Source organism: Strix uralensis, chromosome 20 (assembly GCF_047716275.1).
Source record: "Strix uralensis isolate ZFMK-TIS-50842 chromosome 20, bStrUra1, whole genome shotgun sequence".
NCBI lineage: Eukaryota > Metazoa > Chordata > Aves > Strigiformes > Strigidae > Strix > Strix uralensis.
The window spans coordinates 9,573,782-9,590,414 of NC_133991.1; the positions used below are offsets into that span (position 1 = coordinate 9,573,782).

At 42.5% G+C, this 16,633-nt stretch overlaps 2 protein-coding genes across 16 annotated transcripts in view; one reads left to right on the forward strand and one right to left on the reverse strand.

The window, feature by feature from the left end:
• On the reverse strand, positions 1-8,427 carry CTNS (cystinosin, lysosomal cystine transporter). 7 transcript variants are annotated; one of them, XM_074890576.1, is made up of 12 exons: positions 8,302-8,427; positions 7,761-7,834; positions 6,731-6,766; positions 6,552-6,630; positions 5,229-5,313; positions 5,033-5,136; positions 3,885-4,019; positions 3,037-3,136; positions 2,819-2,938; positions 1,611-1,781; positions 1,282-1,399; positions 1-923 (listed from the first exon to the last, which is right to left on the reverse strand). In XM_074890576.1, exons 2-12 carry the CDS (start codon positions 7,822-7,824, stop codon positions 793-795), a joined length of 1,143 nt encoding a protein of 380 aa, XP_074746677.1. In that variant the 5' UTR covers positions 7,825-7,834; positions 8,302-8,427; the 3' UTR covers positions 1-792. The 7 variants fall into 7 exon arrangements, with proteins under 7 accessions (XP_074746677.1, XP_074746679.1, XP_074746676.1 ...); XM_074890578.1 differs by having other exon boundaries at positions 3,885-4,016; positions 7,761-7,837; positions 8,302-8,421; XM_074890575.1 differs by having other exon boundaries at positions 7,761-7,837; positions 8,302-8,421.
• Positions 8,226-16,633, forward strand: part of LOC141952759 (sedoheptulokinase-like) — a 24,317-nt gene continuing 15,909 nt past the window's right edge. For 4 of the 9 annotated variants that reach the window (XM_074890573.1, XM_074890571.1, XM_074890572.1 and 1 more), the window contains exons 1-6: positions 8,246-9,062; positions 10,318-10,459; positions 13,281-13,464; positions 14,653-14,805; positions 15,917-16,092; positions 16,196-16,396. In XM_074890573.1, the coding sequence (XP_074746674.1) occupies positions 8,886-9,062; positions 10,318-10,459; positions 13,281-13,464; positions 14,653-14,805; positions 15,917-16,092; positions 16,196-16,396 (1,033 nt within the window). In that variant the 5' untranslated portion in view covers positions 8,246-8,885. Of the gene's footprint in view, positions 9,063-10,317; positions 10,460-13,280; positions 13,465-14,652; positions 14,806-15,310; positions 15,389-15,916; positions 16,093-16,195; positions 16,397-16,633 lie in introns of those variants that run through there. The other 5 variants (XM_074890564.1, XM_074890566.1, XM_074890565.1 and 2 more) reach the window with 3 other exon arrangements.

The window sequence follows — 16,633 nt, forward strand, 5'->3', positions numbered from 1 at the left end:
TTGTCCAGGAACAAAAAAATGTGTTTAATTATGGGGCTGTTAACATGATACTTAGAAATAATCTCTTTGATAAGTCTTTAATCTTTACCATCCACCATTTAGGATTCAAGGCGTGTCAGTAGAACTGAGCAAAATGAAGTTAGTGCACTAGAAGTATTTAGATAAATCTGAGCATTTCCCTTAGCACCTTTGAAAGATCTTTCAGTGAGATAAGAATAGTTTGTTTCTTAGTATTCTTTTAATAAAGAGCTCAGGTCCTAATATTCATGTATTATTTGCTACCAACTTCATTATTCTTTTATGTGCCACTACATCTGTTAACAGCCAACCTGAGTGGTGTTTTACTGTGATCTGTCTGTGAAGTCAGCAGCAGCACTTTGATCCACAGTCTTTGGTCATTACCTTAAGATATTAAGTGGTTGCTTAAACATCACCTCAGATTTTTGGAAGCCAGAACTCTGCTCTTTGTGCTTTGCTTCCAGTCAAAGACATTAGTCTGGTCTTTCTCTTCCCTGTTAATGTTGCCACATGTTGCTTGGACAGCTCATGCTAAGCTGTCTGCAGCTTCAACAGGCATGAGTCTTCCGTTCCCAAGTGGTGGCTAGAGAGCTTGTTGTCCTTTAAGGCATCTGGCAATCAGCATTTGGCAAGGCAACAGCTTGTATTCCATACCAGAGAGTATTAAAGTATAAACAGAGATCAGAATCTGCATTTCTAGTAACTGGCATCTTGAAAGCCCTCAGCCAGAGGAGGGGCAAGTTCAGTTTAAAGTTTTTGTCTTCACAAGTGATGTTATTCAAAACGTTCATACCCTTGTCTCCTATAAAGGCAGTAGTGCTGGACCATAAAAACAATATCAAAGACGATGGAAAAGACACCCAGGCCAAACTTGGTTGGATCTCCAAAGATTAACTTCCATTGATCTGTCAAACACAAAATTAGAGAGTTTAGACTAACTCCTGAAGTTTAGTCTTGTCTCAGGACTACAAGGTAATGCCATGCATATTAGAGAAGTTCATGCTTATTACCTGGACTGCTTAGACACACTTAAGACTGACTGTAGCATACATGTTATGCAAAGCTAATTAATAACTGTTCCCGTGGTGTCTTCAGAATAGCTATTCCATTTTCTGTCTTGAATATCAACAGATTCTTTACTCTTAGTATAAGAGTAGCTTAGGAGAACGTTCTCCTAAGATAACCTACCAGTTTATATCTGCTTTGTAGCAGGATTCTCCCACCCCATTAAGAAAGGCCCTACCACCTCAGTTCCAGCCTTACCATTGTTGTATGACTGAAGAAACATCTGGAGAAGGCTGAAGCTTCCACCAGTGAAGTCTAGTAATACATTTCCAATACTCCATCCCTCAGTACTCTTCCGACGGAAATTCATGTATGCCTGGGGGTGTAACAAGAAGTCAGTCAGCAGGTCATGTACAAGCAATCCTGAGATTAACATTTAAGATGACTTCTTGTGTAACTATACTGGTTTTGTCACTAAAAGACTTAACTAGTCATTGCCGGTTTAGTCTAGTCAGACTTTCAAGAGCTTACACTACAGGCTTAGGATGACAGGAACATACTATAAAAGCAGAAAAGTTCAGATTTACCTGTGGAAAATATTTTATCAGTGTGACTGCTAGCTTAATGTAAGAGAAGCAAAATAAGAACTGTAGCCATGTCATTTCCTCAGCTGCAGCAAGAAAGAGTATCGTAAATGTGAAGATCCATGCAAGTGCCAGTAGTCCAACAACAACTTTGGATACTTTCTGACCTGCTCTCTGAAAGACAAATGCAGATACACTTAGACTGACCCAGGTCATACATCCTCAGACACACAAGAGATACACAGAATATGCTCAGGACTACGCAAGGTTACCATCCAAACCTGTTGTTGTACCAGCTAGGCTCATACCACAAGGGAATTTTAAGACTAAATGAGTGCTACAGCAACCAGCTGTAGGTTTGCAAGAGCTGATGAGCAATATTCAATCATTTGGAACACTATTGTCCGTGAGCAAGTGGGAAACAATATTGTGGCAGTATTTTTGAGTATTTGTGATACCTATTATCTGTGACACATCTCTAAACTTCCTGAGTTCAATTTGATGATATCAAGAATTCCTATATATGCAAAAGTCTGCTAATGCCGTTATGGTAAAAGATTCATGGTTGCCTTCTAATTCTTCACTAGAAAAGACTATAGCACCTAGCAGTGGTGACAAATGGGCTGTTAAGAGTTTTATGTTTAGCATCACTGTAGGAAGTGCCCTGAAACATAAATACTTACCATCTAGAGAAAGTCAGCTGTTCAGATCAGAGGCTTTTACAATGGGGATTACCTGACTATTACAATCAGTCTTACCCAAAAAGGGGTAGAAATTATAAAAGGGCCCTTGCAGCTGTTTTAGTAGAAAAGAAGTTGAAACAAAGCTGAAAGTTTAAATTGCAGGGAATCCCTAAGGACCTGTCCTAGCTTGAAGGATGCTCCCAGTAGTAAGGAGACAGGAAAGCACATACCAGCATTTGTACTGTGTAGAGCTGTAACCTATGTGCAGGCTAGAGATCTGTTTGGGAACTTCATGAACTTGGGCGTTTGCCTTAGTTGTTTTGAGTCCCTAATGAGTTTACTTATAAGCTCAGAACCTCCATGAGGCTGAAGTAGCTAAGCTTACTGGAGTTGCTGCTAGCTCAGGGAAGATGAAGGCAGCTGGACTGCAAAGCCTGACTTCTTGAAAGGCTGGTGCAAGTGCAGTGAGGACTCTGGAACCCAAAAGGAGGGGGATGGCAAGAGGCGACAGGTCAGCCCAGCACTTACCTCATAGATGCAGCACTGAATTACAGTGAGGAGAGTCACAGCTACTGCGTGGAGACTAAAGAAAACATCATTGACAGCCACAGGGTTCACCCCACTGGGATAACTGACTAAGAATTCCTCCTAGATGTAAGAGAAACCAGAACCAGCCAAATGCCTTAACTCCCTTCTGTAGACACCCCCCACCACCCCAGCAAGTATTAAGAGATAGTCATGCTTACCTTAATCAAAGGAATCCAGAAGAGTCCAACATTAAACACACTGTATGCTATAAAGCCAGTAAGGTTTAATGCTATAAAGTCAAAGCTTAGTCCAACAACACTAGAGAAGGGGGGGAAAAAAAAAAAGTATGAGAAATATGCAGGGACAACTTGACCCTAGAATGTACCAATTTATAGGCAATTTTTGATGTAAGCCAAAGCTGCAGGCATTGTGACAACATGATGCTGTGAGTTCACCAGAAAGCAAGGTGAAACCTGTCTCACAGGCCATGCACTGGTACTCACAACAGCTCTCACTGACAAGGTTGTGTCCCTGATGTTTAACTCCATGAGCTCACCTAGTCTGATAAAACCACCCCAGCCTGAATCCACAGAAGCAGTAGTGCATCTTTGCCAAAACAAATGCTTTAGTTTTCATATATAATAATGTTTCTACTTACAGTCCCCTAGTTGAAAGGGAGCTGGCCTAACAACAACATTGCAAGGAGCTGTCTGATAAGCAGCTTGCAAGGTAAGTAATCTTTGAAGGTGGGCATCACAGTTGGCTCAGCCAGATGATCTACAACATGACACCAAAGGGAATGGGGAAGTCTCCTCTATCACAAATTAGTATTGGATGCCAAACCATAGGATTAGGTGTCTATAAGCTACACCTAGTTTCCTCTGACCTGCATGCATAAAATCTCACCAGGGCTGCATTTATTCAGGCTCTATCTTTGGCTTGCTTTTCCCCCCACCCCATTTTTCCATGCATAATTCACAATAGCCAAGATGGACGTAACTAAAGCTAGGAATATGATTTGCAGAAGTGCTTAAGTGACTTGCAAACACATCTTAAGTCTCTTTACCTCTTTCGTCGCCAGTTCTCAAAGAGTTGAGGATAGAAGGAGATAGACCAGGCGAGGAAATAGATCCAGCCAATCACTTCATCAGCATATCTCACTATGATGCTATGAATCACTTGAAATTGAATCCTAGGTCTGCTGGTTAATGCAAACAGAATTAGTTAATTTGTCCGTTCACACTTTTTTCAGCAGATTTTCCCTTGTTCTGCTTTGAGAGAAAAAACAGTCCTGATGTTGAGACAAGACAATAAAGATTCAGAATTTGTTTCAGTAGAGTTGCTCCCCTTTTCTTTAGTGTCCTTGTTATGTTTAGGGCATCTCCCACTCCTGCTAACCTATCCTTTCCTTCTTGTCTCCCTCTTTCCTTTCCATTCTTTTACCACAGAAATCATCAAAAAGGTCATCTTGTGCCTATGGCTTCCACTCTCTTAGCATGAGGTCTGTTATGCAAGAGCAGAGTTTCACTTTTCACACTCTGTCAGCAAACCTTCAAGATCATGCCTGTCCTGTTGAGCCTTTCATGTGCTTACCACTGCATTTGCTTTGAGTCTTAAAAGCAGAAGTGAAATGAGGAACTAAAACAAGAGTATCATGTTGCTCAGTAGCATCTGGGCAACAAGCAAATACAATCCAGCTTTCTCCATCCTGCTAGACTGTTGTCCTATAAGGCAGACTGGCATCCATGAGAAGAAGGCTCCCCTAACTAGAAAGCAATTACCTATAGCAACTACTAGAAAGCAAAACACCTGTATCTCATGGTAGTGAGATGGGCACACAGCTGCATCAGGCTATTAGCACTCCAGAAGAAGTTCTGCACAGTAAGAATAGTATCCATTTACAACCAAATGCTTCCCAGATCAGAAAAGCTGATACATAGTTTTGATACTTTTGGGAGGGGTTATTAAAACCAGACTAAGGAGCCAGGAGAGCTCGGAGTCATCTAGTAATGAAATCTAAGATACCAAGGCTATCACTCTGCTACCATACCCTGTATTTATCTGAATACCTTGGGTATTGCTGGAGGGTCACCACATCTTCTCACCTACATACCACCCATATCCCATTAACTATTTAACTATAAGGAGGGAATAGTTACCCAAAAGTTTAAGCAGCTGTAGGATAGTAAGTGGAACTAAAAACCAGTTTCTCACCCAGTTAAGTTGAAGTTAATGGTATAAAGATAAACCGTTACTTGTCCAACATCCTCTGCTTTCACTTGGAAGTCTGCTTTAGTGTGACCTGCAGGCAATTGTACCTGCAAGGCAAAGTGGAGGAAATAAAGAGGAGAATTGCACCATACTAACGGAAGGCTTTTGCGTAAGGTCAGAAGTCTGTTCTGTCACTTACTTCATCAGGCAGTTCAACAATGGTGCTGTGTTTTGAGGAGTGTGTAATATTAAGCATTATCACCAGTGTCTCATTTAATGGAGCCCTGTGAAGGCAGAAAAACCAAGTTAGGCTGGTGCCAGAGTTTACAAAGATTGCTTCAGGGCTGCATGAGAGTATCTGCTAAATCCTCACAGCTGTTGCAAACATAATGAGCAGTCCGTACTCAGCAGTACTTACCTGGTACTCTGAGGAACATCAGCACCAAAGCATGTTAGCATTGTACTATTTCTTTTATCTGAGCTAGTGTTGGGCACTAGACAGTTAGATGGCCACATTTTACCCCCTTCTCCAAACAAGTGGCAGAGCAGAGTCATTGGCACCAGAATCCTATCACTGCACTTGTTAACCCTTTGCTGGTAAAGAGGGGCAGAAGTGATGGACATGTACTTGGGGTGATGAGGGGCAGAAATTACAGCAGTGCAGCAAGACAAAACCAAAAAACTCTCAAATAAAAACCTTCTAAGTGACACAGATCTGCACAGCCTTCCCAGAGAACTCCACTGAGCATCTGCCCAGGAGGTTTAATTGCACAGCAGTACTTAAAATATCATAAGGTTCAAATGCCCGTACTTGTCCATGAACAAGATTACAGTACCACATCTTTCTTTGCAAAAATAAAGTTCTAGACTGTTGCAGCCACATTTTGCTATTTTCCTCTTTATCACAATTGTTACATTTTCATCTGACCATTCCCTTTACTTGAACTTTAAGATCTCAAAGGGGAAGGGTGCATGTGTTTAACAATCCCTTCCTGGGAAGAGGCTGACATAGCAGAAACATGGGTAAACAATGCACTGTATTAAACAACGACACTAAGATGCATCAGCCCCCACTGCAGAGTAACTGCATTTCTTTGCTAGAAATGACAAGTTATCTTTGCTTGGTAGTTTTTTGGTGATCCTTCCAGGAAATGCAAGTCTCTCTTAAGCATCAATTTTTAAAAATGGAGGAACCATAAGTTCATTTATGGAAGAGATTCAATATGCTAATACAGGACAGACAGTATAAAACAGCTTTTCCTGCTCAACTTTTCACATAAATGACATGGGCTACTGTCAGAGGCCAACAATACAAGGCTGTTTGTGAGAATGCTGCACTATCTTGGTCCATCCTTGCACTAAGCAACATAATAGTCTAGAATTGGCCAGTCACACAAATGAGATTCACTCTGTATGAACAATTCACTGAGCCTGCAGGAAATTCTTAAGTATACAGCCAAGTCCTACCCACTTGCTTGTCCCTTGTTACAAAGGGAAAGTAAAGATGCAATCACAATTTTACCTCAGAAAGATAGTGACGTTTGTTGAACTTCCACTTTCTAAGGAAACCATTTCAGGGACAGACAATACAACGACTCCATCTGGGGGGGAAAAAAAAACAAAACACCAAACAACCAAAAAATCCCACACAAATCTCAGTTACTATATATGATGAATAGCTCCTTCAAAAGAACTACCTACTTTCTTTTGTGATAGAGTCATTTTGTCCATTGGTACCTGCAGTGTCAGATTAACAAAATTAGTACACTTGATAAACATCAAAGGGAGTACAGCTTATCTCAAGGCAATTAAACAACTTAAAAGGAGAAGTAAACAACTGTCACTTGAACATGTTGCAAGAAACCAATTCAAATATTTGAAGTGCAACAAAAGTTCATGCCAAGAGAAGGCTATAGGATAATTGAAACCCATACTAATTGTTTCTTGATGTGATCCTAGTAACTTAGGAGACATAAATTCAAAAAATTTAGTTTAAAATTGCTTCTTGGGTCACAAATTCAAACCAGGTACCCAGATGTTCAAGAGAATTTACATTTACTATTTTAACACTTCAGGAATCACAAGCACCTTACTATAGTAGCCTGAAATACTGCTATTAAGGGGTACACTTTACAACAATCCAGCTACGTGGTACCACACCATGCTTTCGGTGAGGCCAAGATTCCAAGTGCCAATCCAACTGATATCAAAGCCATGAGCTGGTCGTGTGTCAACAACTTTGATATTTGGAATCCAAGTTTATATTATTCACTGTATGTTTAAAGGACACGAGAGACAGGAAGAAGAACAGAGAGCTATATAAAAATAATACAGAAATGGAAAGATAAAAATGCCCTGGATGCCTTTTTTTTTTCTTGATGCCTGTATTACACAGTGTTCTTAAGAAGTTATTTAAGTGCAGGAGAGCTCCCCAGTTCATCACTGTCTGCACCCCAGATAGTGTTTAATCTGCTTCTGCAGGGGTGAGTTCAGAGCACAAGGCAAATGCTCTGTCACAACAGTGCCTCAGCACAGCACTGTGTCTGAGCACACTAAGTCAAAGGTAGCATGGAAAAGAAAGAAGAGCTGATGGGAAGCATGGCACAGGTCCCCCTCAGAGAGGCATAACCGGGGATACTGCAGAGCAGCCCTCTTCCACCTTGTACCAGCTCAGACCTGGCCCCTGCCCAGGAGGCCCTGTGGGCCCAAGCTGGGATGGCCAAACACTCACCACAAGGCCTCAGCAGCACAAGTGAGAGGTGCAGCAGAGCAGGCACCAGGTATTGCATCCTCATGGTGGAAAAGCTGCTGAAAAAGTGGGGAAGAAGCCTTTGTTCAGGATCCACACATTTTGAGGGGGCACCAGCCCATCCCCTCAGCTGGCAGCTCCCTACAAACAGATCTGCCCCCCCCCCAGCACCATGGCCCCTGGCCCTGCCCAGCTGAGGGACCCCCAGCACCCCCGAGAGAGCACCAGTCTTTTAGCCCCTCTGCCTGCCCAGACTGCCCCGAGGACATCTTTACCTCACAGTTTATCCCGCCGCCACCCTGCTGAGGAATCCCACTCACTCACCCACCCACCCGTGTGGGACTACAAATCTCAGCAGACACCGCGCCCCCGCCATGGCCCCCCCGCCGGCAGCGCGGCGCGGTGCACGCTGGGACCTGTAGTCCCCGCCATCTTCCCCTCAGGAGGGACGGTGAAGCGGGGCCACCCCACGCTTTAGGATACGCTAATCCTGAGGAAGCAGGGCTGAGGAGAGGGCACCTACCTCTTTCCAGCGCCGCAGCTTACTCCCGCACTGCCCCGGCTCTTCCCTTTTCAGCTTCTCACGTGAGGCCCCCGCCTCTCAACTCCCCGCCCAGCGCCCATGGCGCGTGGTGTGGCCGCCCTCGGCTGCCATCTTGGGTGTGGCGGGGCGGGTTGGGCTTTGGGCTGGTGCCGGTGAGGCTGTGAGGAGGGAGAGCTGCGAGCGGAGGGAGGGCTCGTCGCTTCGGTTGTTTGTTGGTGTTTCGTTTAAAGCTGCGCAGGTCACCGGGGAGGGCCGGGGAAGGGACGGTTCGTCACGGTCAAGATGGAGGGTTAGTGGCCAGGTACTGCTGAGGGGAGACATCTTCAGCCAGAGGGCAAAGTCCAGGCCGCTCGTCCAGCGCAGCCTGCCCAGTCCCTGTGTGCCACTGGGGTGGGAGCCCGCACTGCTTATGCCCTCAGGACCCTTGGCTCTTGAGGCAGCTTTCTGCTCAGAGAAAGCAAGGAGCAGTGTGGGGCTCAGCGCAGTGGGTGTTGGTTCGGCCATCACATAGAGAGACCCCTGCGTGGTGGTGAAAGTGAAAGCAATCCCTTCTCCCCGTGCCTATGGCGGGCAGCGAGGTGGCAGGCGGGCCTGCTCCTGCCTGTGTGCTGGGCATAGACCTGGGCACGACGTCGGTTAAGGCTGCTCTGTTGGTAAGGGGAAAGCAAGGGCAGGTGGTGGCCGAGAGCTGCTCCAGGGAGACGCAGGCCCACACCAGTAGCCTGGAAGCTGGACCACAGGTAAGGGGTGGCAGATAGCACTGCTGGCAATTTTAGGATACCAGCCTTGCCTTGTCGTGGCTGGGTTGTGTTGCTATGTTATGCAGACTTCAGTGGCTTTCCTGGGTGGTTTTTGTGCTTAGAATGATGGAGATGGTTGCTGCATGTGTCTGGATGTCTGAAAGTAGAATTAAAATGGTCTCTGTTTACTGTTCAAGAAAGTCAAGTGAAGCTGCTTGTTTTAAGAAAGACCCAGGGTTTGAAAAGTTACAAAGACAATCTAAAACTATTCTCCCATGAACTATCACCTTGTCTTTGATGCTTCCAGTCAGGAAACAGCAACTGCTTGCCAATGGGAAGGGTATTTTGCACTTTAATGTGAGATGGAATCATAACTGGAAATTCCCCATGGAAATAACCAGGGACATGTGCTCCTGTTAAAGATCTTTACATTCATTGTGTTGGTCAGCCTAAGAAAGGATGAATCAGAATCATAAAAAATACGTATCAACATTCCTCTGGCCTAGTATTGTAATGAGTCCAGGAGCTAATTTCTGAGCAAAGATACCAAACAGGTCAACCCTCCTCTCTACAGTCATGTTTCTGCAGTCAGAAGTATGTATGTGCAGATTAGTTCACATCTATATGTAGACTATATTTGAATACTTTTGCTTATAATCTTCATACGGGTCTGTCACAAAGTAATCTGAATCTTCGAAAGTGTGAAAACTGGAATAGAGCTTCTCTTGTGGCACAGTTGGGGCAGTTTGCTGAGTACATTGGTTTGCTGGGTGGTTCTAGGAATACAGTATCCAGAATCAAAGTGTCAGCATCACCAAAATCAACAGTGAGTATATACAGAGGAGCATTAGGAAGATGTAAGGGAGACTCTGTGCCAGTCAGAACACACGGATCACTCTGTGAGGAAAAAGAAGGGCAATATATAAGGTGAGCTAATGAAAGCATGTAGTGAGTGTTAATGGATTTTTTTAAAAGGTACAGTTGAGTATGGTAACTTAGGAAATTAAGAATTGTTTGGCTTCAGTTTAAGAGGCTGTTATCTTAATCTCGACTTGCTATTACCGGTTTTCAGTTTTTGTGGTTTTGTGGGTTTTTTGCATTTTTTTTTTCAGTTTAATAGTGAATGTTATTCTAATATATGCTATTAAGCTAAATGAATTCCATTCTTCACTTCAGACTAGAGTAGCCTTGTTTAATAAATACACCGAGTGAATCCTAATGGTTTCATGCTCAGAATAATGCTTTATGATTGCAGGGAATGGAGCAGAATGTCCAGAAAATAATAAAAGCATTGAATGAATGCCTTGCTGCTCTACCTCAGCAGCAGCTTCAAAGAGTCAGTCACATTGGCATTTCAGGACAAATGCATGGGATTGTATTTTGGAAAAAAGATAAAGGTAACATTAATTCTTTGACATTACTGTTCAGAGTATTATGATGCAGAAAGTAAATTTTTAACACTGAAGCGATCTGTAGGAAACTTGCGTGTTCATTTTGGTCTTCTGTAAAGCAGAGTTAACAGAAGATCATCTTCTGTGGGAATATTGCTTTAACTACTGGAATTTCAGCTACTGCCTATAATTGACCATATTGTTTACACAGATTAGTTAAAGAATTTAGTTTTACAAGATCCCTGCAGAGTCAGCACAATTATTAATATGAAGGAAGAATAACATATTTGTGGCTTGCTAATTGCTTGTCCATCATATGCTATCTGCTGCCAGTTTAAAGAACTTCTGAGTCATGTAAATGGGGGGGGGGGGCGAGGAATGTTCTTCACCTCACAAAACACTTAATTAGCTGTTCCCAGTATCTCAATATCCTCTAATGATTCTGCAGTAGCAGTTTTGTGTATGCCTGGAAAAATAAGCTATGCTCGATCTTTATGTTAGAATGTGCATAGCAGTAGCTATCCAATAGTGAGTATTTCTATGCTATTTTAAAATGCTGCTTGAAAGTACAGTAGGAGAAAAACTGAAGTTGGCTAAATGGTGTTTTCAGTCTTTTTTTTTTCTTTCCTTCTTTGCCCCGCCTCCCCTAAAATCTCAAGGCATTTTTTTTCCTAGCAAGTCATAGACTGTTGTGTTGCATTCATCTTGCTGCTTATGCATCTGTTAGTAGGAGTTAAAAAAGGATTATGGTTGTGATTCTGAATACTTAGCTGCTTGTAGAATGAAGGGCCAAGGCCTCAGAAACAAAAGCAACCCCAGTGAGATAGTCACATGAGGCTTGATAGTGCAAATATTCAGTTAATCTTTGTGACAGTGAGGACATTTGAAAAATTCAGGCCTTGGATAGCCAGCCCTGTGAGATAGGGATGGATTATCTTCTTGACTAACATCGTATAAACCTACTGAAGTCTTAGGCTTTCAGAATGTGGTTACGTGTCTTCTTTCTCTTTACGTTATGATGTGCACATCTGAGCAATTGTACAAGTCTTATAAATAGGAGTTACGCAGATTAAGCAGAGATTTATTGTAAACCACAGAATAGATTTCCCAAAAGTGCTGGTCACTGCCTGTCAAAAGCTGTCAGAGCCTTAATTGCTTTAAGAGACATTATGCTATTCATTACTGGCTGTAATTTTACGTTAAATACTAAAATGATTAGAAAGAAAGAAATCCAAAGGCTGATGGACCAAAGGAGCTGTTGCTTACTTTCCAGCTATCCCAAGGGTTGCATCACAAAGCCTCATGGGTTCACAGTAGGCATAGATTCTTATGTCATATTGGTTAATATTTTATTTCCTAAAGCCACATGCCACTTTTGTTTCATTTCTATCAAGTGAAAGAGGGTGTTTGCTCTCACTTGTTTTGAGTAGACTAAGTGAATCCATGCACTTTGGGACACAAATTACATTTTTAATAGCATCCTTTAGAGTTAGATTTATAGTTAATCGTATTTCTTAGAATCCATTTAAAACTAGAAAAGCAAACCGATTGGAAATTCAGTTCAAACAGACTTGACAGAACAGGGAATTAAGGGAACAAGAAAAAGTATGTGTTTGCTTTGCATGTTTCACGTAGTACTTCCCAACTTTCACGGCTGCTTTGTACTGTGTCAGTGTAATTTCAAATCCCTGTATCCAGCCCAAGAAAGACTCTTTTAGCCATATTTGTGCTAGTCAGTTAAGCAGCTGGATCTCTTCTCTGACCTTTAGGACAAGTGGCACAGCACAACTTGAAACTGCTCCCACCCCAGCCAAAAACCAAAAGGTTGCCTCAGTTAGAGCCAGCCGGCGACAGCGTGTGGCCAGTTCTGTCCCCACATGGTGGCCAGGCATCACCTGGAACAGCAGTAGCTGTCAGAGGCCGAAGCTGTGCCAGCAAAATGTGCTCGCAAACATCACATGCCAGTGCTTGAGCTCAGCCTCTGCTTAGTCTGCTGCTCCCACAGGACCATGTGCTGCCTTTGCAGGGCTGCTTGTGGTGAGCGTGTCAGGGCAGGAAGTAGCGTGCTGGGCTGGAGCAATAGCAGACATAGCTGGGAAGGCTCTGCGCAACACTGAGAAGTTGCTGTAATTTAGCTGAGGCTTTCACGTGATGGAATGCGAAGGTTTCATCAAAGGCATAGTGTTCTTTGGTCAAAAAGAATATGCTGGACTGGTAAAACTGAAAACTGACTTAAACCCTATTCTACCTTTGGCGAAGCTCTGTCTTGTAGCACAGCAGAGGGATACTCTTTAGTACTTTGCAGTCCATTGCTTAATACATATAGATCCAGATTTCCTGTTGCTTTGGCTCAAAAGGTGATGAAACTACGTGCTATCCATCATAAGCAGTTAATTACTAATACAGCATTCACTAGGTCATGATGTGGCAGATCCCAGTTAAGGTTTATATGTGAAAGCTGTCATATCAGCTTATTACTTCCCATAGCAGAATTGTGATTTTTTTTGTGCGTGTGTCACCTGTTATTGTAAGTTGTATCATTAATATCTCATGGTGCAAGTTGCTTGTTCCTTTTGGCACTAGGAGTTCTTGTAGAGAAGGGAGGCCTTGGATACCATTCTCTGTTTTAGCAAAGGATGACTGGCATTATGACGTTATCTAGGGCTGAAAAGTATGACTAATTAAATTGATTACAGTCACTACTGGCTCTGTTTCTGGCCTTTTTCCAATATATTTGACAAATTATCAAAAGTGTCCAGAAATGAATAATGCCAGGCAGGCTACGCTGCAGGGAATCACTGGACTTCTTGGATACTTTGTATTTCAGGTTGCAAGTGGACAGAGTGTGATACAGGCTCTACCTTTGAGCCAGAGGAGGTCAGTCATCTCATTACCTGGCAAGATGGCCGCTGCAGTCCCACCTTCCTCTCTTCTCTTCCTCTGCCACAGTCACATATCAGCTTGGCTACAGGATTTGGGTGTGCCACAGTCTACTGGTATTTAAAGAAGAGGTACATCAAGCTGTTTCACTGGCAGTTTCTTATCTTGAATTTATGTGACAATTACTATTCCTGTAGCATGTTAATGCCACTACAGGCTGAGGGGCTGGTTCTCTCTGTAATTGTAATATTAATTAAGTAGTCAAAGAATATTTAAAATAGCAGTAGTCAATATAAACTATAAGCAACTGAGCACACAGAGTCTCTGACCTCATAAAAATACTATAGAACTCTTTAATAAAAAGAAAAGCTTTTGACCATATAGTAACAGAAGCCTTAAAGTATCATAGAATAATTCTAGTCTGTCCTACCACTCAGAGGAGCTCTGCTAATGTGGTTTGAACACTGTAATTTTGCTTGGTGCAGATTGTGAAAAGTGCAAGCATGCCTAAAAGAGTAACAGAGTTGCTTTGTCTGGTTGCTGCCAGATGCTAAAACAAACAGTCCCTAAATTAATTTCAGTTCCTTCCTTCCCTAGACACTGAGATCCTTATGAGGTGTTACGAATGGGCTGCTTTGTTGTGGCATGTTTGCAGAGGATATAATTTTTCACTTATGACTTGACATCAGCAAGATTTGCTCTTCAGTTTCGTCTGCAGTATGCTATGTTTCTCAAAGAGCCAATGTCTTCCTCTGCAGTGAGTTCAGGTTCAATAAATGGGGAAAAACTTTTTAGATCTTGTTTTTTTCCAATGTGTCCAGCAAATAAATGGAGCATGGCATGATCTTGCTTTAGAGCTGTATAACTCATGAGTCCAGCAGCTTTGTTTCATTCCTGTTTTGTTTCACCATTTGGTATGTTTCCATTCATATAATTTGTGGATCCTAAAGCAACTGCAGGAATTTATCTATTTTTTTCAAATGCTCCAGGATCAACAAAGCGACATTTTTTTGTGCAGTTACTACATTCCTGGTAACTTTTGCAATGGCGTGCTTTTGAGCCTAGACAACTCATTCCTTAGAGCTGTCATCTCTCCATCTTCCATCAGGAGATTGCTGCTGTGGTAACAGCTTGGAAAACAAATTCCATTTAAAAAACCAAACCAAACCGACAAAATGCAGGTTATCACTGAGATGACTGTTTCATTTTTAGATGCGACCACACATGTCTGAAGTTCCCATAGCATCAGAAGTAATCTTGCTCCCACTGCCTTAAAGCAACCCTCATTGTTTTTGTTTTTAAAATGTTTTGTTTAAAAGCCCAGATTTTCTGAAGTCCTATGATGCAGCTGGTACTATCCATGACTATGTGGTTGCCATGTTGTGTGACCTGAAGAAGCCACTCATGTCCGTCCAGAATGCTGCCAGCTGGGGATATTTTAATTGCAGAAGCAAAAGCTGGAATACTGACATGTAAGTGCTAAGGTCATTCAGGGGGTTTTGTGCACTGCTTGTGTCAGGCAATGTGAACACCTCTTTGGGCCCTAAGAATGAGTGTGGTACAGATAAAAAGTGATTGAAAGTTATTTGTAATTAATAGTGGCGTGGCCCATACTGAAGAACTATTGAGAGTTTGCTCTGGTTTGTAAGGTATATATGTTTAAATTATACAAAATGTGGGACAGTATTTTTAGAAATACCTAAGACAGCAGAGCTGAGAGACTCATCAGTGAGGCCTTGTATACCAAAGTGTTCTCTCCCTTTCTGCGCTGGGGTGGTGGGATGGCATGGACAAGCGCACGCTGCAGCCACGTCTGTGATGGTAAAAGAGAGTTATTACTCTCTAGTTCTTTCAGCTGAACTCCTTCATAATCACTAAGACTTACTTGTGCTAATAGCTAAGAGTTATTAGGCTACAGGAAGTCTAAGGAATCAGTTTATTTATTTACTTATTTATTTTAATGATTGGCTTTTTCAGGGCTGAGTGCTAAGACCTTATATATTTCAAGGCTTAGGTTAGGCCAGGACTCCAAGGTGGAAAGATCTGCTCATGAAGGTATGAAAGAGTGACAGGAACTTGCATTTGGCCTGCTGAACCTTTACTAATGTGGTGTTGCTGTAGCAATGTAGTGTATCTTGCAGTTGATTGTGTAAGGTGTTTGCTGGACTTAACTCTTTGTGATTTGGTTTTGAACCACTAACTGCATGACAGCTTAAAGTTCTTTGTGACTTAGAAGTTGTATTTTTTTACTGGTTTTGTGGTTGTCCCTTTACCTTGGAACTGCTTGTCTGTATGACATCAGTAGGTTAAACTTGCTGAACATGTACTGCTGTATAATCTCAGGTAATCAGATTGCATATAAAGGAAAGCTATTTATTCTTCTAAACTATTCTAGTTTACCTGGCCCATTGAACTGGAATGCTGCCCCTGCCCAAGCCAAAGCTTTCTAAATAGGTGAAAGCATCCATAAATCCAGCAGCCACAAATGTATGTCCAGGTTCATCTGTGACTTCAAAGAGATCTTTATAGTCATGCCACACATTCCTATACTGCTTTTCTGCAATATTATTGTTCTGATTGCAGATTGAAAAAATCCGGGTTTCCTGTGCACTTGCTTCCAGAGGTGGGAGACCCTGGCAGTATTGCAGGCAAGACAATCTGTGCATGGCATGGAATACCCAAAGGAGCAAAAGTAGGAATTGCCCTGGGAGATTTCCAGTGCTCTGTTTATTTCTGTCTGACTGAGAGGACTGATGCAGGTATGATCATTTTGGTATCTTACTTGGTTTTGTCATTGTCCTCCAGGGTAGCTTAGTAAAACACTGATTTTTTTTTTTTTTTTTTTTTTTTTTTGTATTCTAGTTCTTAATATCAGTACCTCTGCTCAGCTGACTGTGTCAATGCCCCCGGGTTTCCAGCCTCCAGAGACACCGGATCCTTCCTCAGCTGTTACTTATTTTCCCTACTTCGATGGTGACTACTTGGCAGTGGCAGCATCACTTAACGGAGGCAATGTGCTAGCAACATTTGTGGACATGGTGGCACGGTGGACAGAAGAGCTAGGTAAGCTATTTCAAGGATAGTTTAAGCTTAAAATTGAGGTTGATCAGCAAGGTAAAAGGAAGCTGAGGCAAAGGAACAAGCCTAGAGCTGTTTTGTCATGCCATATAGGGAACAGGGATGTAATTCTCAGGTCATGCTTCCTTGATCTCTCGAATTTCCTGCTGAAGCTTATGAACATGTTAGGACAGTCATGCTTGGACTACACATTCACATTGCCTCTAGGTTTTGGGTTTTCTT